This window comes from Trichechus manatus, unplaced genomic scaffold (assembly GCF_000243295.1).
Source record: "Trichechus manatus latirostris isolate Lorelei unplaced genomic scaffold, TriManLat1.0 scaffold00186, whole genome shotgun sequence".
NCBI lineage: Eukaryota > Metazoa > Chordata > Mammalia > Sirenia > Trichechidae > Trichechus > Trichechus manatus.
In genome coordinates, this window is record NW_004444122.1 from 142,206 (window position 1) to 165,271 (window position 23,066).

At 38.3% G+C, this 23,066-nt stretch overlaps 2 protein-coding genes across 3 annotated transcripts in view; both read right to left on the reverse strand.

Annotated features, from left to right (window-relative positions):
• FBXO22 (F-box protein 22) overlaps positions 1–1,982 on the reverse strand; it is a 60,211-nt gene extending 58,229 nt beyond the window's left edge. The window contains exons 1-2 of one of the 2 annotated variants that reach the window (XM_023741659.1): positions 1,884–1,898; positions 1,226–1,364 (exon numbers count right to left, since the gene is read on the reverse strand). Coding sequence is in view for 1 of the 2 variants with exons in the window: in XM_004387457.2 (XP_004387514.1) it covers positions 1,226–1,364; positions 1,737–1,876 (279 nt within the window). In the remaining variant the exon portion in view is untranslated. Of the gene's footprint in view, positions 1–1,225; positions 1,365–1,736 lie in introns of both variants that reach the window. The other variant, XM_004387457.2, reaches the window with a different exon arrangement.
• Positions 1,983–6,364: 4,382 nt separating this feature from the next.
• Positions 6,365–23,066, reverse strand: part of UBE2Q2 (ubiquitin conjugating enzyme E2 Q2) — an 85,050-nt gene continuing 68,348 nt past the window's right edge. The window contains exons 10-13 of the mRNA XM_004387458.2: positions 17,479–17,527; positions 16,930–17,025; positions 9,927–9,993; positions 6,365–7,994 (exon numbers count right to left, since the gene is read on the reverse strand). Of these exons, the coding sequence (XP_004387515.1) occupies positions 7,963–7,994; positions 9,927–9,993; positions 16,930–17,025; positions 17,479–17,527 (244 nt within the window). The 3' untranslated portion in view covers positions 6,365–7,962. The remainder of the gene's footprint in view (positions 7,995–9,926; positions 9,994–16,929; positions 17,026–17,478; positions 17,528–23,066) is intronic.

Consider the following 23,066-nt stretch of genomic DNA (forward strand, 5'->3'; position numbering starts at 1 on the left):
TGGAAACTCTACGGGGCAGTTCTACTCTGTCTTATAGGGTCACTGTGAGTTGGAAGCTATGAGTCAGAATCAACTAGAATGCAACAGGTTATTTACATAGTTTCCAAGTGTCTTTCCACAGAACACTTATTGCTGTGGAGAGTAATTTTACAGGAGAGACACCTGGAAGACACTACCTTAATTAAGTAATCAAAAGTAATTCACACCAATAATGGGACAAATAGAAATCATATACCAACGGACAGACGCAAAGAGAAGAACACGGCATCATTTCTGCGATATTCCTGCCCAAAATGCACAATCTAAATCTAAGAATGAGAATCTCAGACACACCCAAATTGATGGATGTTCTACAAAATAACTGGCCTGTAGTATTCATAACTGTCAAGTTTGTAGAAGTCAAGGAAAGGCTGAGAAACTGTTCCAGATCAAAGGAAATTAAAGAGATAAGACAAATAAAATCAACTTGCTATAAAGGCCATTACCGGGACAACTGGCAAAACTTGAACAGAACCTGAGAATTAGAAGGTAGAAATGTATCAATCATAATGTCCTATTCTGATGGTTGTATTGTGGTTATGTAAAATGTTCTTCGTTGTACAGAATACACACTAAAAGTACAAGGGAGTTATAAAGCATTACATTGGCAATTTAGTCTCAAATGGCTGACTCCCACTCCCCAGTGAAATACCAGAGCCTCACTCTCACCTGTGCTCAAGTGGCTGCCCCCATGACTCCACAGTCCCAAGTTTTTACACTCCCCTCACTAGGTATTGTTGCCCCTTTTGAAACTGGGGCCCAGAGATACAATACACAAGAGTACTGGATTGGCAGTCGAAATATTTGGGTGTAAGTTTTGGTTCTTGGCTTTCTGTTTGCCTAACACGGAGCAAGAGAGACCCAGCTGCCTTTCCTGCAAAATCGATGGCAATACTTGCTTCAAGGGAAGCAGGGGAAGAGAAGGTTCTGCACATCATTATCGTAATATTGAAAATCTGGACACTTAAAATTTCCAACATTTAAAGAGTCAAATAAATCATCATGGCATATTCTTACAACATACAACTGTCAAAACTGATGTTTACAGTCTTCTTCATGGCATGAAAAAATATTCCCTCCGTTACAAAAAATAAAGTCATAAACAAAGTTGGAATTAAAAAACAGTTCCCAAAGGCTGTCCCAACAACCCTACAACTGACTGTGCACGACACCCCTCCTTACTTGCCTCAAGCTCCTCTGCGAGCACGCGGACCAAGCAATGCCCCTCCAGGTGGCTGGCCTCCGCCGGGACCGCAGAGATCCAGGTCACACTCCGATGGGCCCGCAACACTCTGCGCACACACTCCCTCCATAAGCGGCATACGCTGGGGATGCAAACGCACAAAAGGTTGCGCACCAACGTTCATTTCCACCTCTTCCGGTGCTCGCAGACCCCCACCCATAAGGTAGCAGCCGGAAACCCCCTGCTAGATCCAAAGTTCCCGGGAGAGATAGGAGTCGGGGCGCTGGTTCGGAGAAAGAGCCAAACGCGGGGGAATCTTAAGGGAAACTTCGCCCCTCAGGGAAGAGTCCCCGGGAGCCCCTGGGTAGGGGTATCAAGCGGGTGGGGGCGTCACCTCAGGGCAGGGCTGGGGAGGCGGTGCACCCCTGAGTCCCGACAGTCTCAGCCCACCCTGCCGGCGCGGGCATGCCTGCGGCATATCCTGAGGTAAGCGTCCCGCCTCCTCTGTCCTCACCCGGCCACCCGCAGCAACGCCTTGGCAGGTAGGAAGGTAAGTACGCGTTCCACCACCTCCGGTAGGTTACTTAACACGAAGGTGCTTCGTGGGTCTGCGGAGCAAGAGCTGCAGGAGTCGCCACCGCCCACCACCTCCATTGCTCACCAACCCGCCCGTGGCAAGCTCTACGGCAGCCTGGAGGGACCTGGTTAGGCCGGCACTAGACCGCCCAGCCAGCGCGCAGTGGGGAGGGGCGCGCGTCACTTCCGGCCCGATCGGGTGGGCGGGGCTGCGGCAAGGCGCCCACGTGACCCCAGGCCGTCAGGTTTTTGGAGTTAGTCTTTGTGCGCTAGCACATGCGCGGAGGTTACTGTTGGAACCTTCGTGGACGTCTTCTTCTCTGTCGCAGTGAAAATACGTACTCTTCTCTCTGCCTTTCTCACTGCGCTTGCAGCGTTTAGTCTTTTCAGTTCCTTGAAGACAGGCACTGGGTAGTATTGGTCTTTAAACACTATTGACTGTTAAACAGCATGTGCCCAATTTTTAAACGGACAGTATCAGCTTTAACTGATTTAGTGTGTGAAGATTTGGGTTTGAGTTCATGGCTGCATCTCTCACGGCCCTTATTCAACACCTTGTGGACTTGGATAAATCACTGTTGTAGCTCTCATGTCCTTAACCTATAAAACGGCATAAATGGCACCTGCCGTTCTGAGGTGGCCTAATAATGTGTGTGAAAGCACGCCCCAAACTCTGCACTGGTTCCTCAACAGCATCAGATTCACCTGTGAACTTCTTAAATTTTCACGTGTTATCAGACCTCTCCCCAGGCCTGCTCAATCAGAAACACTGTTTCAAGTACCTCTTCAGTCATTCTAAGGAGCCCTGGTGCGACAGTGGTTAAAGTGACCAACTGCTAACCTAAAAGGTCGGTGGTTAAACCACTAATGGCTCCTCCCTAGAAATATGTGGCAGTCGGCTTCCGTAGAGAAACCCTATAGGGTGGCTGTGAATCGGAATCGACTCGTGGGAACTGGTGGGTTTTGGTCGGTCATTCTAATACCCGCTGAAGTTGAGAACCACAAATAAAAGGAATCTAAGCACAGTAAATACTGCTGCTTTCTTGCCTAACATCTATTCCTCCTGGCGCTGCTTTATTAACACCCGTGATTTGTTCCCCAGCTCTTGAGGATAACCTTCATTGGTCTAAACCCGTGGTTCTCAATTTGACCTCAGCATCCCTTTACACTCTTAAATGTTGATAACCCCAATGAGCTTCTGTTTACGTGCATTATGTCCACCAATATTTACCATTTCCCCCACCCACAAATTCTTCTAATCTCTAATTTCTGGATAATGGAAGACAGCTGGATTCTCATCTGCTTTTGAATTCAATCTTTCGCAGTATCACTCGGCATGTTGTTAGTAGCCATGCTGTTCCGACTCATGGTGAACCCGTGTGTTACACAGAACTCCACCGGACCGGGATCACAACAGAGGGTCCCAGACAGAGCTGGAGAAAAATGTAGAACAAAATTCTAATTCACTAAAAAAGACCAGACTTACTGGCCTGAGAGAGACTAGAGAAACCCCCGAGAGTATGGCACCTGGACACCCTTTTATCTCAGTAATGAAGTCACTCCCAAGATTCACACTTCAGTCAAAGATTAGACGGCCCCATAAAACAAAACAAGACTAATGGGGCACAACAGTCCAGGGACAAGGACTAGAAGGTAGGAGGGAACAGGAAAGCTGGTAATAGGGAACCTAAGGTTGAGAAGGGACAGTGTTGACATGTCGTGGAGTTGTTAACCATTGTCATAAAGCAGTATGTGTACTAACTGTTTAATGAGAAACTATTTGTTCTGCAAAACTGCATCAAAAGTACAAAAAAAAAAACAAAAAAAAACAGAGAGAGAGAACTCCATTGGGTTTTTAAGGCTGTGACCTTTCTGAAGCAGATTGCCAGGACTGTCTTCTGAGATGCCTCTGGACAGGTGGTGAACCGCCAACCTTTCAGCTAGTAGTCCAGCACTTAACCATTTGTACCACCCAGAGACTCCTCATCACATGTCATATAGTTTCTGGAAAACTTCACTGCACATTTGTGAGAGAATCGAGTGAAAAAGGCAAATAATGTTTTAGTATTATGAAAAAACCATTTTGGCTTTGTACAACCCCTGAAAGGGTCTCCGAATGGTTCCCCAAATCATACTTTGAGAACCACTAATCCATACTAATCATGATGGTCTCACAGTCTTTTCACCAGCCATCGGTTTAGAAGTTGACACAGGTCCCCGTTCTAGCCAAGAAGAAGTAAGGGGCAGTGTGCTTGGTGGGGTGGGACATCCAAAGATTTTCACACCTTCTAAAGAGATACTGAAAGACGATGACTATTGTCTACCTTTGGACATAGTAAAGCACATCCAAACATGACATTCAGTCCAAGGATGAAATCAACATGGAAAAAAATCTCAAAGAAGCAGATCAGAGCTTACATATACCATGCCTGGAGTCCTAACTCTGGACCTTATTTGTGGTGAAAATATACACACCAAAACATTTTCCGATACAACTTCCACATTTACAATGAAATGACATTGATTACATTTTTCATGTTGTGCCACTGTTATCACTATCCTTTTCTAAAACATTCTACCACCATTAACATAAACTCTATGCCCCCCACAAACAAAAACTCCCCCTTCTCCCCTCCCTCCCATCCCTGGTTATCATTAGTCATCTTTGGTTTCTATGTATTTGCTTATTTCATATAATGAAATCATACAGTATTTGTCCTTTTGTGACTGACTTATTTCAATCAGCATAATGCTTTCCAGGTTCATCCATGCTTCGTTCTCTTCGTGGTTGCTTTATATTCCATCATATGGATACACCACATTTTGTTTATCCATTCATCTGTTGATACACATTTCAGGTGTTGCCACCTTTTGGCTTCTGTGGAAAGTGCTGCAGTGAACATTCGTGTGCAGATTTCTGTTTACATTCCTGCCTTCACTTCTTCTGGGTATATATACCTAGGATTGGGATTGTGGGTCATATGATAGTTCTGTGTTTAACTTTCTGAGGAACCACCAAACTGTTTTTCACAGGGGCTGCACCATTTTACATTCCCACTAGCAATGGATGCGGGTTCCAGTTTCTCTGCAACCCCACCAACACCTGTTGTTTTCTGTTTTTTTATTTTTATTTTTTTAGTAATTGCCAGTATAATGAGGGTGAGGTGATATCTCATTGTGGTTTGGATTTGCAGCTCCCTAATGGCTAATGAAGGAGCCCTGCTGGCACAGTGGTTAAAGCAACTGACTGCTAACTGAAAGGGTGGCGGTTCAAAACCACCAGCAGCTTCTGTGGGAGAAAGATGTGACAGTCTGCTTCTACAGATATTTACAGCCTTGGATACCCTATGGGGTCGCTATGAGTCGAATTGACTCGATGGCAGTGGGTTTTTTGGAATGGCTAATGATGTTGAACAACTTTTCATGTGCTTGTTGGCAATTTAAATACTCTCTGGTGAACTGCCTGTTCAAGTCCTTTGCCCATTTTTTTTATTGGGTTGTCTTTCTGTTGTTAAGTTGTAGGAGTTTTATGTATTTTTTGGATATTAGGCCTTATCTGCTACATGATTCTCATAAATTTTCTTCCAATCTGTAGGCTGTCTTTTCACTTTGTTGATAAAGTCCTTTGATGTACAAAAGTATTGAATTTTTATGAGATCCCATTTATCTATTTTGTCTTTTGCTGCTTGAGCTTTAGTTACCATGTCCTCTGGACTTCTTGTATGTGACAAGACCTGATACCATGTGCTAAGGAGGCCAAGGGTATGCTAAAGTGGGGAACAAGGAACAGTCACTTAAGTTTATATTAAATAATGTGTGTGGGAAAGGGAAAAGGCTGAGGAAAACCTGAGTAAATCAAGTTTGTACAAACAATTTCTGGATTCTCTAGCTTCCTCTTCTTAAGTCAATCTGCCTCTCTTCCTCTCAGACCTCTTACAATGGTTAAGGTTATGTGTCTACTTGGCTAGGCTGTGATTCTCAGTGGTTTGGCAGATATTATGTAATCATCCTCCATTTTGTGATCTGATGTGAGTAGCCAATCAGTTGAAAGGGGAGTTTCCTTGGGGGTGTGGCCTGTATCCAATATATAGATGTTCTGGCAAAGCTTGCCCTCTCTGGATCATGCATCTGACTCATCATCCTCTGACCTCCGGTTCTTGGGATGTGAGCTAGCAGCCTGTCTTCTGACCTGCAGATTTTGGGATTCGCCAACTCCTGCAGCTCTGAGCCAGCAGCCTGCCATCTGACCTGCCAATTTTGTGTTTGTTCGCCTCTGCAACTACAAGTCAGGAGAAGCCTCCAGCCTGATGCCTGACCCATGGATTTGAGATTTGTCGGCCTCCACAACTGCATGAGCCACTTCCTTGAAATAAATCAATCTCAGTTTCTTTCTATCCACATGTACACACACATACAGTTCACTGGTTTAGCTCCTATAGAGAAAACAGCCTAAGACACCTCTCCTCATCCCAACTCACCTTAAATGATCCTATTCCAGAAACTAAATAGAGCCAATGGACACCTGAAGCAAAGAGTATGTCTTATAAGGGAAAAATGACAAAGTAATTTTTTAAATGGTTCTTTATTCATAAACTTGATGCAAGTTTACAAAATTTACTGTACATTGCCAAATAAATCTGCAATGAAAAATAAAATCCAAAAAAACAAAGCATGCCAAATGTGCAGCTGTCAATCTGCTAGCCATCAGGATATTAAAGAATTCAATAATGTATTCAAGATTTAGCCTTAGGTTTAAGGAACTTTAATGCTTTAAAGAGTTCTACCTTGTCACTTCTTATCTGAGCAACTGGCTATCAGAACTTTATACAAATGTAACCAAGTGAACCAGAAAGCCAGAAAATCTTTATCTACTGTCCTCTTAACCAAAATAGAATCAAAAGAAATAAAACATGCACAAATAATGCAGAAGTGCCAAGTGTCTCTGATGTGGTTCACAAAGTTAAAAACTGAATCTCAGAGCAAATGTATAAGAAAACACTTCTGAACTCTGTAACTGGTTTGTGCAGAAAAATGTGCTTCCGGTGTCTTTTTTAAAAGTGCTTAACATCTAGAATTTACTTTTAAATCGAACTTGGGTGTATAAAAAATCTATTACCAACCAAACAGGACTGATTCAGGTAAGGCAATAAAATGGAGCGTACATTGATTATTTGAGTCAGGTTTCACAAAGGAATTGACATACGTAGAGTTCCTATTAGTCTTTTAACGTAAAAGCCAATGTTATGACTATGGCAACAAATAAGAGTTTCCAAACTAGGGAAGATCTTTTTGGACTTAACTCTGCAGCTTTTGCTCAAGTAATCTGTTTTTGTGCCAATCACTTTATAAGTTTATTAGTTTACAAATGATTGCAACATCCCGTTAATAAAATGGAAACGTAAAATGACTTAGTATTTTAAATAACTTCAAGCTCTATACTGTGGCTCTTCTTCTTAAGGAATACTGAACCAACAAGAAGCAAATTCAGCCCAGCAAGACTTTGATGCCCAGTGGAAATTACTACTTAAAAGCCTTCATTGGCACAGCCTTGTTTTGCTTTACCTAAAAAATACAACCCAATTAAGCATATATCATCAGGAAACAGTTCCTATCTTCACACAGCCATAAAAAAGTTTAACAATTTAATGAGTAGGTTTCCTGCCATTATTTTGGCAATATCACAAAATGATTTTAGACCTGAAAAAGCTACTGCGATTTAGAAGACCTTAAATTTTCTAAACCAATATTAAACAACAATTAAACTTTTACTGGCTTGAAATGAAACAATGTATTGCAAGTCATCATAATCCACAGGCTCCAGGAAGATTACCCAGGATGGGTCACAACTTTAGCAACCTGATGGTGACTTGCCTGCTTCCAAGGTTTCACTTATCAAGAAAAAGAGATGATAAGGAGTGGCCAATATATGTATTTATCAGGAAAAATACAGTAAAGGCCCCACTGTTCAGTCCAAGATACCTAAGATGAGCCAAATGAAAAGGCTGTAACTTATACTGGATGTCAGTTGACAGATTATCCACTAAAATATCTATTAGCTAACGTCTTCGGTACTGCTGTTATAGGGGCACTCAAAGCTTGTGTCTGCATGTTGGGAAGATTTTCTTTAAAGCAACATTGGTCCAAACATACGGCCGTCAACACATTTAGCCATCTTCCTTTGGAGGAGTGTACCAGCCTAAAATAGAGAAAAAAAGTTAGAATAATTTAATTCTTAAACCAACTACCAGAACTGGCATTTGTTAAGGTTGGCTACATTCTCTACTCATAATTTTGGAATTTAAACCTATTGCAAAAATTAAACTTATGCTTGGGTTGGTAACAGCATTTTGGTATGTTCACAGTATAAAGTTACTTTCTATGAATAAACTGTACATGAGTTTTGAACATATGATCTCTATTATTAATGCCATTCCTAGCTAAAGATGACACTGGAATATTAGACTACCAGCTAGGCTTTATTCCATTTCAGTTTTGTATTTGAAAGTAAACCTCCTAAAACTGTGTGTGTGTGTCTGTGTGTGTGTCTGTGTGTTTAATGTCAGTCCACAAAATAACTATCCCACAAACGCAATCCTGGCATTTTAGAATAAGAAGAACTTAGATTGTTGTCCAGTGCAAAGATGTCATTTCACCAATAAGGAGGCCATCTCAGCAAGTGCAGTGACTAAGTGACTATGTCTAAGATCAGAGTTAGTAGCAGAAGCCAAACTAGAATCCATCTCTCCTTACTCTATTGCTCTTTCCACCACAGATAAGCTTACACACATTCACACATTCTCAAATACAGCACTTTCCATAAACATTTTTGAACAGTAATTATAATGTATGCCTTAATTAAAAATAAATAAATAAGGGAAAGGTAAGAAAAAAGTGATTCCCAGTCTTGAGAATGACTATTTGGTATGAAGTCACCATTTGAGCAGTATGAGTACACAGAGATTTGTGGAACATCTATGTTGTTATGAAGCAGTACACAGGCTTCTTTGGCTACTAATTTAATGCACCAAAAATGGTCACTATTAAGAAAACCCAGGCTTATGCTCAAGTTTTATCATTTCCCTCTTTAGCTTCAAAATTTCGTTTCAATACTGTTCTTTTGCTGAAGTAGCAGTCACCGAAAAAGTGACAAGTTTGCTTTGTTATTAAAAGTGAGTGTAAAACACAAATCTTAAGGCACAACCTGCCACATTTCTAGCAAAGTAAAGAACACTTTATTGTTAATACTCTCTTAAGAAATCCTTTCTTCTTAAGTTGTTTATTCTACAGAAAAAGACATAAGCTTCAATATCATCGTTACGAGAGTATCTTATTAAACAACACACTTAGTTATAAACTGCTGCTCATACACACACACTACTCTGGTTTTTTCCTCACAAGTTTGGCAAGACAAATACTATGCCAATTTTAGAGATGCGGTAAATGAGGCTAAGAGAGGTGATGGGATTGCTCAGGGCCACAGAGCTAGTGAGTGACACAAATGACACTTGAAAATAAGTCTTTTGATTCCAAGTCTAGTTTTCTTACTCACTGTCAGAAACAAAAACTCAAAAAATGTGCATAATGAATACAGGCAAAATTTAAAGTAAGGACAATAAAGTTTATTAAAGATCTTTTAAGAAAGGATTTTTTTTTTTTTTTTAATTTACAACTCAAATACTCTTAAGTGTATACTGAAATTAGAACTATCCTTACTTGAATAGATAAAGTGTATAAGCATGGAGAAAACATTAAGTAAAGGTATTTCAGAAACAGCTGGTTCATGGTCCTGACTGTATTTACTCCACGAGAACTCCACCTACAAACAGTTGCCTTTATCTAAATTCCTATACTAATACCACACTTCAAGTGAATAAAGTGATTCATTCAATCAACTACTCAAATATCTTGAGTCAGACTCAGAGATGGCTAGGCCAAGTGTTTAGGATACAAAGATATCAAATGAAGAATAGCATGTTTATCTGTATCATCAAGTTAAAATTTTTGCTATGGTAAAAGTATTTTATAAGAAATTAAAGCAACAATAGAAAGATCCAACATGAATAAGTATCAATAACACAAACATAAAACTTCACAAATGGCAATAAATACTTTGTTGAATTAAACGTACCATTTTTCTCATGTATCTGTACGATGGAATTATAGGATTGTTGGGCTCTTGCTAGATTATATTGATTCTGAAAGAGAATTACACATTTTAAATCAATAAATGTATTGATGTTATCACCACCGTGCTTAATTAAAAAAAGCACAGAAAATTGAATTATATTTCTATTTTGAAAAACTTTTTAATTTAATACACTTAATTTTCAATTTCATTACCACTACCATTTTATAAAAATAAAAAATTGCACCCCAATAAAAACCTATAAGCTTCCAAGTTCATTTTTATAGGTCTTATCACTAGACAAGTACAAAGCTTTATAGTTCTAGTGGCCGTCTCCACACCCCTGAATCAAGTTGAATGATGGTATTTAAACTTAATAAAATGCAAGTCTCTTTTCCTTATATCTTCTGCCAAAAAAAAACCTATGAAATACTGCCTTCAGATAAGAAAACGTTAAGCTTTAAGAACTACACATACAAGTGACATTTGGAGTTAGAAATCTAAACAATGACTGTAATTGGCACCAAGCCATTACTCCATTACTAAAGGAGTCCTTTCCTTTATCTCCACATAATCAGAATGTGGAAGGTACTAAGTATGAATCAAGGAAAACTGGAAGTTTTAAAAAATGAAATGGAATGCTTGAAGATCAATATCTTAGGCATTACTGAGGTGAAATGGACTGGTATCGGTCATTTTGAATCAGACAACCATATGGTCTACTATACCGGGAATGACAAACTGAACAGGAATGGCAACTCATTCATTGTCAAAAAGAACATTTCAAGATCTATCCTGAAGCACAATGCAGTCAAATACAAGATAATATCCATACACCTACAAGGAAGAACAGTTAATAGGACAATTATTCAAATTTATGTACCAACCACTCACTAATGCCAAAGTTGAAGAAACTGAAGATTTTTACCAACTTCTGTGGTCTGAAATTGATCACACATGCATTCAAGATGCATTGATAATTACTGACGACTGGAATGCAAAAGTCAGAAACAAAGAAGATCAGTAGTTAGAAAATGTGGCCTTGGTGATGGAAAGTACACCGGAAATCACATGATAGAATTTTGCGATTTCATCAACTTATTCATTCGTTTTAAACAACATAAAAGGTGACTATACATGTGGACATCACCAGATGGAATACACAAGAATCAAACTGACTACATCTGTGGAAAGACACTATGGAGAAACTCACTACCAATCAGAACAAGACCAGTGGCCAACTATGGAACAGACCATCAACTGCTCATATGCAAGTTCAAGTTGAAGGTGAAGAAAATTAAAATAAATCCACAAGAGCCAAAGTACAACATTGAGTATATCCCACCTGAATTTAGAGACCATCTCAAGAACAGATTTGATGCATTGAACACTAATGACAAAAGACCAGATGACTTGTGGAACGACATCAAGGATATCATACATGAAGAAAGCAAGAAGTATTTAAAAAGACAGGAAAAAAAGAAAAGACCAAAATGATTGTCTGAAGAGAATCTGAAACTTGCTTTTGAACTTAGAGCAGCTAAAGTGAACAGAAGGACTCTGAAGTAAAAGAGCTGAACAGATTTCAAAGGGCAGATCAAGAAGACAAAATGAAGTATTACAATGAAATGTGCAAAGACATGGAGTTAGAAAACAAAAAGGGAAGAAAAAGAATTTCTCAAGCTGAAAGAACTGAAGAAAAAATTCAAGCCTCGAGTTACAATACTGAAGGATTGTATAAGCAAAATGTTGAGTGATGCAAAAAGCATCAAAAGAAGATGGAAGAAATACACAGAGTCACTTACCAAAAAGAACTGATCAATGTTCAACCATTTCATAAGGCAGCATATGATCAATAACCAATCGACTGAAGGAAGAAGTTCAAGCTGCACTGAAGGCATTGGTGAAAAATAATGCTCCAGGAATTGATAGAATACCAATTGAGATGCTTCAACAATGGGATGCAGCACTGAAACCGCTCATTCATCCATGCCAAGAAATTTTGAAGACAGCTACCTTGCCAACCGACTGGAAAAGATCCATATATGAGCCCATTCCAAAGAAAGGTGATCCAACACAACGCAGAAATTATCGAACAATGTCATTAATATCACACACAAGTAAAATTTTGCTGAACATAATTAAAAAACAGTTGCAGCAGTACATAGACGGGAAACTACCAGAAATTCAAGCAGGATTCAGAAGAGGACATAGAACAAGGGATATCACTGCTGATGTCAGATGGATCTTGGCTGAAAGCAGAGAATACCAGAAAGATATTTCCCTGTGTTTACTGACTATGCACAGGCATTCGACCGTGTGGATCATAACAAATTATGAATAACGTTGCAAAGAAAGGGAATTCCAGAACACTTAACTGTGCTCATGAGGAGCCTATAGATAGACCAAGAGGCAGCCGTTCAAACAGAACAAAAATATATTGCATGGTTTACAAATCAGGTTAAGGTGTGCATCAGGGTTGTATCCTTTCACCATACTTATTCAATCTGTATTCTTAGCATATAATCTGAGAAGTTGGACTATATGAAGAAGAACATGGCACCAGAATTGGAGGAAGTCTCATTAACAACCTATGATATGCAGATGACGCAGCCTTGCTTGCTGAAAACAAAGTGGAGTTGAAGCACTTAATAATGAAGATCAAAGAATACAGCCTTCGATATGGGTTACACCTCAAAATAAAGAAAACAAAAGTCCTCACGCCTGGACAAATAAGCAATATCCTGATAAACGGAGAAAAGATTGAAGTCAAGGATTTCATTTTACTTGAATCCACAATCAATGCCCATGGAAACAGAAGTCAAGAAATCAAATGATGCACTGCACTGGGAAAATCTGCTGAAGACCTCTTTAAAGTGTTAAAAAGCAAAGATGCCACTTGAGGGCTAAGATGTGTCTGACCCAAGCCATGGTACTTTCCATTGCCTCAAATGCATGCACAAATGGATAATGAGTAATGAAGACAGAACAAGAATTGATGCCTCTGAATTACGGTGTTGGCGAAGAATACTGAATATACCATAGACTGCCAGAAGAATGAATAAATCTGTTTCAGAAGAAGTACAGCAAGAATGCTCCTTAAAAGCGAGAATGGCCAGATTTTGTCTCACTTACTCACTGACATGTTATCAGGCAGGACCAGTTCCTGGAAAAGGATATGATGCTTGGTAAAGTAGGTCAGTGAAAAAGAAGAAGACCCTCAGAGAGATGGACTGACACAGTGGTGCAACAATGGGCTCAAACGTAGCAACGATTGTGAGGATAGCTCTGGAATGGGCAGTGTTTCATTCTGTTGTACATAAGGACACTGTAAGTTGGAACCAACTCCACAACACCTAACAACAACAAAAGGAGTCCTCTCTTGGTAAAAATATAGTGCCTGTTTTAAGGGACCAAATTTAGGGTTGATTTTGTTACCTTAAGTACAACTAACATACATCTTAACTTACACTTAATATATTGTGAATAGTCTCCATAGTGGTACACATCTATCTACTATATTATGTCACAGAATTTTTCTGAATAATAAATTCACACAGCACAAGAATCAAAAATGTATAAAAACATTCTAAGTGAAAACTCTCCTTTCTATGTGTCCCCCAACCACCTAGTTTCCCCCCTCATCCATTTCTCTTCCCCCAACCAAGTTACCCACTGTTATTAGTTTCTTGTATATGCATTCTTAAAGATTATACGAGCAAATTCACGTACTGCCTGTTGTCATTAGCCACTGCCCCCAGTACCCCTCACAAATGGTAGTATGCTATCTTGTTGTTAGGTGTCGTTAAGTCAGTTCTGACTCACAGTGACCCTACAGGAAAGGGCAGAACTGCCCCATAGGGTTTCCAAGCAGTGGCTGGTGGATTTGAATTATCGACCTTTTGGTTAGCAGCTGAGCTCTTAACCACTATGCTGCAAGGGCTACAGTATGCTATAGATACCTTTTTGCCCCTTTTTTCACTTAGCATCTCTTGGAGTTCCTTCCTTATCAGCACACAGAAAATTTACTTTTCTCTTTTTAAAAACAGTAAAATGTTCCATTGTATGGATATTCTATCATTTAATCAATCTCCATTTGCTAGGCATTGGGGTTGTTTTCAATATTCTACTGTTACCAAGTTGCAGTGAATAATCCTGGACATATATTTGCAAAGTGCTGGTAAAAATTTGCCGGATCAAAAGACATACATGCCTTTATGATTGTGAGACATTGCTAAATTGCTGTCTGTAGAATTGTACAAATCTGCTGGTCCACCGGCCATGTATGCCTCCACACAGCCTTGCCAACAGAGTACTTTATCAAACCTTTATTATTTTTGACAATATGATAGGCTGATATGCAAAAGATGAATTCTCGGTGTAGTTTTGATTTGCATTTCTATTATGAGTGAGGTTGAGTATGTCTCAGTACGCTCATGAGCTACTTATTTCTATTTCAGTAAATAGACTTTTTATATCCTTTTCCCATTTTTCTACAGCAGAGTCCTTTTCAATTTCTAAGAACTCATTAAAAATATTAAAACCCTGCCATAATGCATCTTAAAAAACTAAAATGTATAAAATGTACATTAGTGTTATCTAAAAGTTAATGGAAAAGTGTTCACCAGTCTGTATTTTCACAAAAAGGATAGAAACAGATAACAGAACAGACTGTACATAACAAAACACACACAATGAATTTCCCAAACACTCATGAAGCAGTCACCACCTAACTTTAGTGTCTACCCACCCAAGTCACAAGGAGAAAATGAGAACTTTAGACTTCCCCACTCTCAACTGTCAATGGCATAATATTCAAATTCCAGTTTAAGGGGAATGTTACAGCAAAGGCTTTACAGTAACAGGGAGTTAGCCCTTTATTTTCTAACTCACTGATTTCTGCTTTTATCTTTATTAACTTACTCCTTCTGCTTTCCTTCAGTTTATTAGTCCTTTCTAACACTGAGTTAGAGGCTTGATTCATTTTCATTATTTTTTTTTAACGACCTAAGGATCTCTCGTTTCTGATATGTAGTGATTTCATTGTTGCTATTTTAATATTCTGAAATTTTTATTTTAAGTCCACTTAGGTACCAAATAACCTCAGGGCTGTTTGAGTTTTAAAGTTCCACAAAGGAGTATTTGTTTTCTGATTATGTTATTAACTTATAGTTTTATTTAATTAGGCTCAGAGAATGACATCTGCCTTTATTCTACCTTACAAAATCTGCGGTTTTCTTCCTTCAGCTGGATTAGTTCCATAAATATTCCATAGATATTGACATATAGTATTTTCACTGTCATTCAGTTCTTAGTATTTTTAAATCTTCATTTGATTTTTTAACCACATGTTATAGGTTCAATTGTGTCTCCCAAAAAGATATGTTCAAGTCCTAACCCCTGGTACCTTGTTTGGATGTTATCAGTTAATGTGAGTCATACTGGAGTGGGGTGGAGTAGGGAATGGAAGCTTGTTGGGGCACTATTTTGCCTCTAATCCCTAAATTCCTGTTAAAACCCATGATAGCAGACCTCTGCTTTGGAAGGCTTTCTCACTATTGTGGCCTAGAGCTAATGTTACAGGCTGTATTCTGTTAACTGAGCAGAAAACAGGCTTGGCCAGCATCCTTCCGTCTCATGGCTTACTGTCAGCTCCTGCTGGCTCGGGGCCTCGGGGAGCTAATGGCAAGATTGTACTTGTACCTCACCTCTCCAGTGACTCTTGCCTGAGCAGAGCTGCGGATTCCTCAGCTCTATCAGTTTGACCCTATCTCCATATTTCACAGTTGATGGCTACCTTTACTGTGTTCCAGCAATGTGGGTATAAATACATAGTTAGATTTAAAACTATATGAATAAGACATTCAACACTAAATTCACAAAAACTTTAGGAACATCTAAATTTTAAAAAAATTAGGATAATTTTCATCACACAAATATTGTTCCAAAACACATCAACTTCAGAGTACTTCTTGCCCCATTTAAATGTTTATTTATAGATAACTACAATTAGTCATGGAAAGATGTTTTTGAGATAGCACATGAATAAAGAACAGAACTCAGTGGTTAAAAGGTGGGAAGAAAGCCAGACTGTCTGGTTCCAGTCCTTGCTCTGACACCTGTCATCTTAGGCAAGCTACCTAAACTATGTGTGCTTCAGTTTCCTCATCTACAAAATGAAGACAACAATTAAAAAAAAAAAAAAAAAAAATTCACTGCCGTCTAGTCGATTCAGACTCATAGTGACTCTATAGAACAGAGTAGAACTGTCCCATTAGGTTTCCAAGAAGCAGCTGGTGGATTCAAACTGCCAGCCTTTTGGTTAGCAACCAGGCTCTTAACCACTGTGGTACCAGGGCTCCAAGGACAATAATAGTACGTACCTTTTAGGTTATTAAGAGGATTTAAAGAGTATATACAAGTAATGAGTTTAGACTACAGCCTAGCACATCAGTGCTGAATAGGAATTAACTATTATAACATAATCTCAGTTTTGGGAAACTTTGAAGTACACATGATTTTTCTACTTATTGGGATATATATATTAATAATAAATTTAAAATTATACACATGTATATCTATAATGAAGCCCTGGTGGCACAGTGGTTAAGAGCTCAGCTGCTAACCAAAAGGTTGACAGTTTGATTCCACCAGCCACTCCTTGGAAACCCTACGGGGCAGTTCTGCTCTGTCCTCTAGGGTCTCTATGAGTCAGAATCGACTAGATGGCAACAGGTTTGGTTTTTTGGTTTACTGTACCTATAATAAATACCAAAAAGACTAAAAGAAGAGGTATCAAAATAATTACGTGATTAGTAACGGATATCTTTAATTTTCTTGATATTCTATATTTTCTACGGATCACTTCTATAAAAGGTTTTATTCTTTTAAGAAAACAAACCACATGAAAATGAAATAAATTGTTTCAAAAATAATTAAGTCAAGATAAGAAGAAGCCTCATAAGGTAACATCGTATATTCAATGTGCAATTCTTAATAAAATTACCTTATTTGCTCCAAACTGCACTCTGGCTTTGCCTTTGACTAAGGTGGCATTGATTTGCATGATGACAGATTCTATTGAGTAGGCACTGCTCCAGCCCTACGAGAAGAAGAAAATACTTCTCTAAGAACACTGTGGTATTCCTGATGCCCACTTATGAAAGTTTAACAAATGGCATATATCAACTTCACAAAAGCAAATTAATGTTAGGAAGTGTGTAGTTAAGAGGAAAAAGTAAAGTTGGCCACATTTCCAAAATCCTACAAAAAAATAAAAAAAGCAAACTTAAATTCTAACTGCCTAACACAAATAAATTATAATCTTAAATAAACTTTACTCTTAATGTGTATCCTAGCATAGATTAAGCACCAAATACAATGACATTTTCTGGTTTACCTTAAATGGCTTTTTCCTTTTTAAAAGTGGGTGCTATTAAAAAGTAAAATGTTTAAGTAAGTGCTATTATATAACAGCTTTTCCACTCAGCATCTAATTACATAATAAAAACACTCTACTGAGGTAGAAAAATCAGTACTATAAGAAAACAGTTACCTGTTTTGTGAGAAGTTCCATACATAATGCACCTCCACCCAAAACATACCTTAAAAACAAAAGAAATCATAAAAAATTCTGTATCTTAGTACTCCTCTTTACTTAAAGTACCATTACTAAGTAAGTATGCATAAAAGTGAAGACTGGAAGATAACGTACAAAAAACGCAAACAGCTGTTAGGGTTACAGCACTATGGGTGATTAAAAAATCCTAATGTTGGGGCTCTAATAAAATGTTTTACAATAAAAATGGTTTAATAATGGTTCTTAGAATACTTTAAGACCAGCACATGTCAGAAACTAAGGATTTAGCCCCAAATATTCCTGAAAATGGGGGCTAGAGAATCAAAGTCTACTTAAACAGCATTCAAGTGTTTTGTGCATCTGAAAATTTCTCTACCATCATGTTATACAGTCAAAAGTTTTCCTCTGACGATGGCACCAGTTTTACCCTAGCCATAAAATGAACATTTGCCTAGTATTTTATGGTTTAAAATGTTGTCTATTCAATTGTGAGCATCAATGGCTCTGACCATGGATCCCCTCTCTGGAACTCCTCAATTCCTCTTTCTAGGCCCAAGGAGTGTTCTCTGAACTAAAAACAACGTCTGGGGATTTCCTAGATCTCCAGTTAGGAAATCATTATTTAGATCAAGATTCTTCAACCTTTTAATCCTTTCTCAAACAAAATAATCCTAATCCCTCTTTTAATGTTAATGATCATTTTAAAAGGAATGTAAGTAATCTTGAAAGTACTAAGCTTAGACCACTGATTAGATCTATGTGAACACTGAGTCCATCACAAACTTTTTTTCCCTCTAGGGCTTTGCCCAAGCCTTTCCCCTACCTGAGATTCCTTCTGCTGCCTACCCTTCAAAATGCCATATTTTTCCCTGGAATGCAAATCTTCCATTCTGGCCAAGCAAATGTCTCTTCTTATTGACTAAACCAAACTACTTTGCAGAGAAATAAGGAACTACAAAAATTCTACTGTAGACCATTATCACTAATAATAAAATATAGTGAAAATGATTTAATAAAAGGACGGCTCCCTTATCCTGGAAAATTCACGCCAGTGTCTATCCTACTTGCTTGTTCCAAACTCTGGGACCTTCCAAATTGAAATTTTAATGGGAGGTAATAAAACCTAAAGTGTTCGCTGAAAACTACAAATCATTGCTGAAACAAATTAAAGAAGACTTAAATAAATGTAAAGCTATCCCGTGTTCATGGACTGTTCTTGTTGTTAGGTGCTGCTGAGTCAGTTCCGACTCATAGCGACCCTACAGGACAGAGTAGAACTGCCCCACAGGGTTTCCAAGGAGCAGCTGGTGGATCTGAACTGCTGATCTTTTGGTTAGCAGCCGAGCTCTCAACCACTACGCTACTAGGGCTCTGCTCATGGAGTAGAAGACTTAATATTTTTAAGGTGTCAGTTCTACCCAAAGTTTACCAAAAACTTTATATAAATTCTAACAGCCTTTTTTTCCTGAAAATGGAAAAGCCAATTCTCAAATCAAAGTAGGAGAACTCAAACTCTCTGATTTCAAAACATACTATAAAGCTAGAGAAATCAAGTCAGTGTGGTACTGGTATAAACACAGACATATAGACCAATGAAATAAGAATTGAAAGTCCAGAAATAAACCTATAGTTCTATGGTCAACTGATTTTCGACAAGGGTTTCAACAATGGGGAAAGAATAGTCTCTTCAATAAATAGTGCTGGGACAGCTGGGTCTCCATATGTAAAAGAGTGAAGTTGGACCCATACCTCACTCCATATACAAAAATTAACTAAAAATGGATCGATGACCTAAATATAAGAATTAAAACCATAAAACTCTTAGAAGAAAACATAGAGGTATAATGCTTTGAGACCTAGTTTTCGACAATGGATTCTTAGACACATCAAAAGCTTGAGCAATGAGACAAAATAAAAACCTCTGTGCAAAGGACTTTATCAAGAAAGTGCAGAGACAACCCACAGAATGCGAGAAAACATTTGCTAACCATGTATCTGCTAAGGGTTTAACATCCAGAATATATAAAGAACTCCTACAACTTAGCAACAAAAAGACAAACAACCCAATCAAAAAATGAGCAAAGGATTTGAATAGACAGACATTTCTCCAAAGAAGATATAAGAAATGACAAACAAGCACATGAAATGATGCTCAACATCATTAACCACTGCTGTAGTCTGCGAGTCGCCCTCCAACGCATGACAACTCCATGCACAACTGAACGAAACGCTGTCCGGTCCTACACCACCCCATGATTGGTTGTGGATCAGACCACTGTGCTCTATAGGGTTTTCATCTGCTGATTTTTAGAATCATACTGCCAGGCATTTCTTCTATTAATCATTAGGGAAATGTAATTCAAAACCACAATGAGATACCACCTCACACCCACTGTTGTTGTTCGCTGCCATCAAGTCAGCTCCCTGACTCATGGTGACCCCATGTGTTACAGAGCAGCACTGAACTCAGTAGGGTTTTCTTGGCTATAATCTTTACAGAAGCAGATCACCAGGACTTTTCTTCCATAATGCCGCTGGATGGGTTCAAACCACCAATCTTTCAGTTGGCAGGCAAGTACAAACAGTTTGTCACCTTTCACACCCACTGGGATGGCTAATATCAGAAAAACAGAAAGTAACAAATGTTGGTGGGAATGTAAAATGGTGCAGCTGCTGTGGACAACAGTAAGGCAATTCCTCAAAAAGATAAACAGAGAATTACAATATGACTCAGCCATTCCACTGCTAAATAAATACTCAAAAGAACTGAAAGAAATGGGATCAAATGGACAACAGCAACCTGAAAGATTAGATAGGAACCTTAGGGGGCGTGAGTTTATGCTAATGGAGGAGGAACAATTCAGAACAGGAAGGTGAGAATGGTTGCACAACTCAAAGAATTTAATCAATGTCACTAAATTGTATATGCAGAAACTGTTGAATTGGTGTATGTTTTGCTGTGTATATTCTCAAGAACAAAATACATAAATTTTTTTAAAAATTGAAAGCAAGGTAATAGATACTTGTACACCAATGTACACTGCAACATTATTCACAATAATTGAAAGATGGAAATAACTCATGCCCGGCAACAAATGAATGAATAAACAAACTGTACTGTGTAGATACAATGGATTCTTACTTAGCCGTAAAGAGAAATGAAGTTCTGATACATGCTACAACGTGGATGAACCTTGAAAACATCTTCCTGAGCAAAGTCAGTCAGACATGAAAGGGCAAATACTGTATGACCCCCACTTATGAAATACTTTGAATAGGCAAATGCGAAGAGACAGAAGCTCATTAGTGGTTACCAAGGGCAGGAGTAGGGGAAAACGGGGAGTTATTACTCAAGGGGAACTGAGTTTCTTTTTAGGAAGATAAAAAGCATTTGAAAATGAATAGTGGTGATGGCTGAGCAACACAGTGAATATAATTAATGTCACTGAATTGTACACTTAAAAATGGTTAAAATGGGAAATGATTTGTTATATACGTATTTTACCACAATTAAAGAAAAAAAATCATTGGATTTTTTTAAAAAAATCTTCGTATATTCTCCTATGTCCCTGAAACACAGATATCTGTCTTTAATTCTTTGAATCTCCCACTGGGTAGTACCTTGTATATTTTGTTGTTAGTTGCTGTTACTCCAAATCATGGCACCCTTACGTATAAGAGAACAAAACACTACCCAGTCCTGTGCCGTCTTTATGATCATTGGTGTGTTTGAGTCCATTGTTGTGGCTATTGTGTCAAACCATCTCATTGAGGGTTTTCCTCGTTTTCACTGATCCTCTCCTTTATCAAACATGCGTCCTTTTTTAGCAATTGGTCTCTCCTGATAATGTATCCAAAGTAAGCAAGCTGAATTTCTTGCCATCCTCACTTCTTTAAGGAGCATTCTGGTTGTATTTCTTCTAAGACTGATTTGTCTATTCTTCTGGCAGTCGAAGATACAATCAGTATTCTTCACCAACACCACAATTCAAATGCATCAATTCTTCTTCTGTTTTCCTTTTTCATTGTCTAGCATTCACATACATATGAAGTACTGAAAAGACCATGGCTTGGTCAGGCACACTTTAGTTATCAAAATGACGTCTTTGCTTTTTAAAACTTTAAAGAGGTCTTTTGCAGATTTGCCCAATGTTATACATCATTTGATTTCTTGACTGCTTCTTCCATGGATGTTGATTGTTGGTCCAAGTAGAATTAAATCATTGACAACTTCTGTTTCTTCATTTATCATCATGCTATTTATCAGTCCAGTTATGAGTATTTTCGTTTTCTTCCCATTCAGGTATAATCCATACTGAAGGCTATAGTCTGACCTTCATCAGTAAGTGCATCAAGTCGTGTTCATTTTTGACAAGCATAGTGGTGTCATTAGGGTTAGTGTTACCCAGTGCAGTAACTCATGGTGTCACCCCCCCCATGCTAATTACAATACTGTAGCTTAATCACCAGAAAATCTGACAAAATCAGCAACTATAAAAACACCAGCAGCAACAAAAACAACCGCCCATGCTGGTAGCTCATGCAGATGAAGTCATGTGATTCGAAGTGTCAATGTAATTGGGTAATAAATGACAGCTCTGACTGGAGAGCATTAAAAGGTTCAAGAAGTAAATCAGCATAAAGTTTTAGCCTTGTAGGTATATTGATACATATAAACTGGGCTTACGAAAAAAAGTTTTGTTGCTATAACTAACTATAGAGATATTTTTATAAAAAATAATAAATTTCTGCTGAAACACTACACAAAATTTTTATAGACAGTCATTTTGGTGTCACCCTCTCTGACAGTGTGACCCAGTATGGTCAGCACCCCTGTACTCCCTAGTGACTTGCTACTAGGCAAGCAAGTTGTGTCATCTGCATATCATAGGCTGTTAGTGAGCTTTAAATAAGCATTTACTGATTTAACATAATTAGAAGATCCAGGTTGTCATTTACATTTTTATTTCTCCAGGATCTACTCAAAGTCTGGTAATCTATTAATGAGTTAACACCATACTTGATCCTTACATTTCAGAAATGCTAAAGGTGAAGTGGGGCTTGTTTTAGGAAAAGGATATATATGTCATGGACATGAGTTACCCATTATCCAATCACCACCTTTCCTTTTAGCACCCCACTCTTCCTTTTGGAGGAGTCTCATCAGGTGGGAAGGAGGGAAGTTTTTGCAGCCAAAAGAAAATGCATTTTCTACAAGCACATAATTGCTACACAAATGTTTACTGGCTGTATAAACACAAGACAGAAGTAATTCCAGTACCTACATAAAAAGTGACATAAGTAAACTCTTCCTTAATACACACTATCAGTAGCATTTATAACACCTAAAAGAAGTGGTCAATCCTATTTCTGCATTGAATAAGATTCATTTTATCCATGTCTCAAATCAGTGTGTACCAAACCCTGACTACTCTTTGCTTCCAAAGAGTTCCTGCTGAATATTGACACAATTCAAGAATACCATTAAAAAAATAATAACCTAAGGATCATCTAAGGATAATTCGCCACATACAAGGGCACAGTAATATTTTTAACAAAAAAAC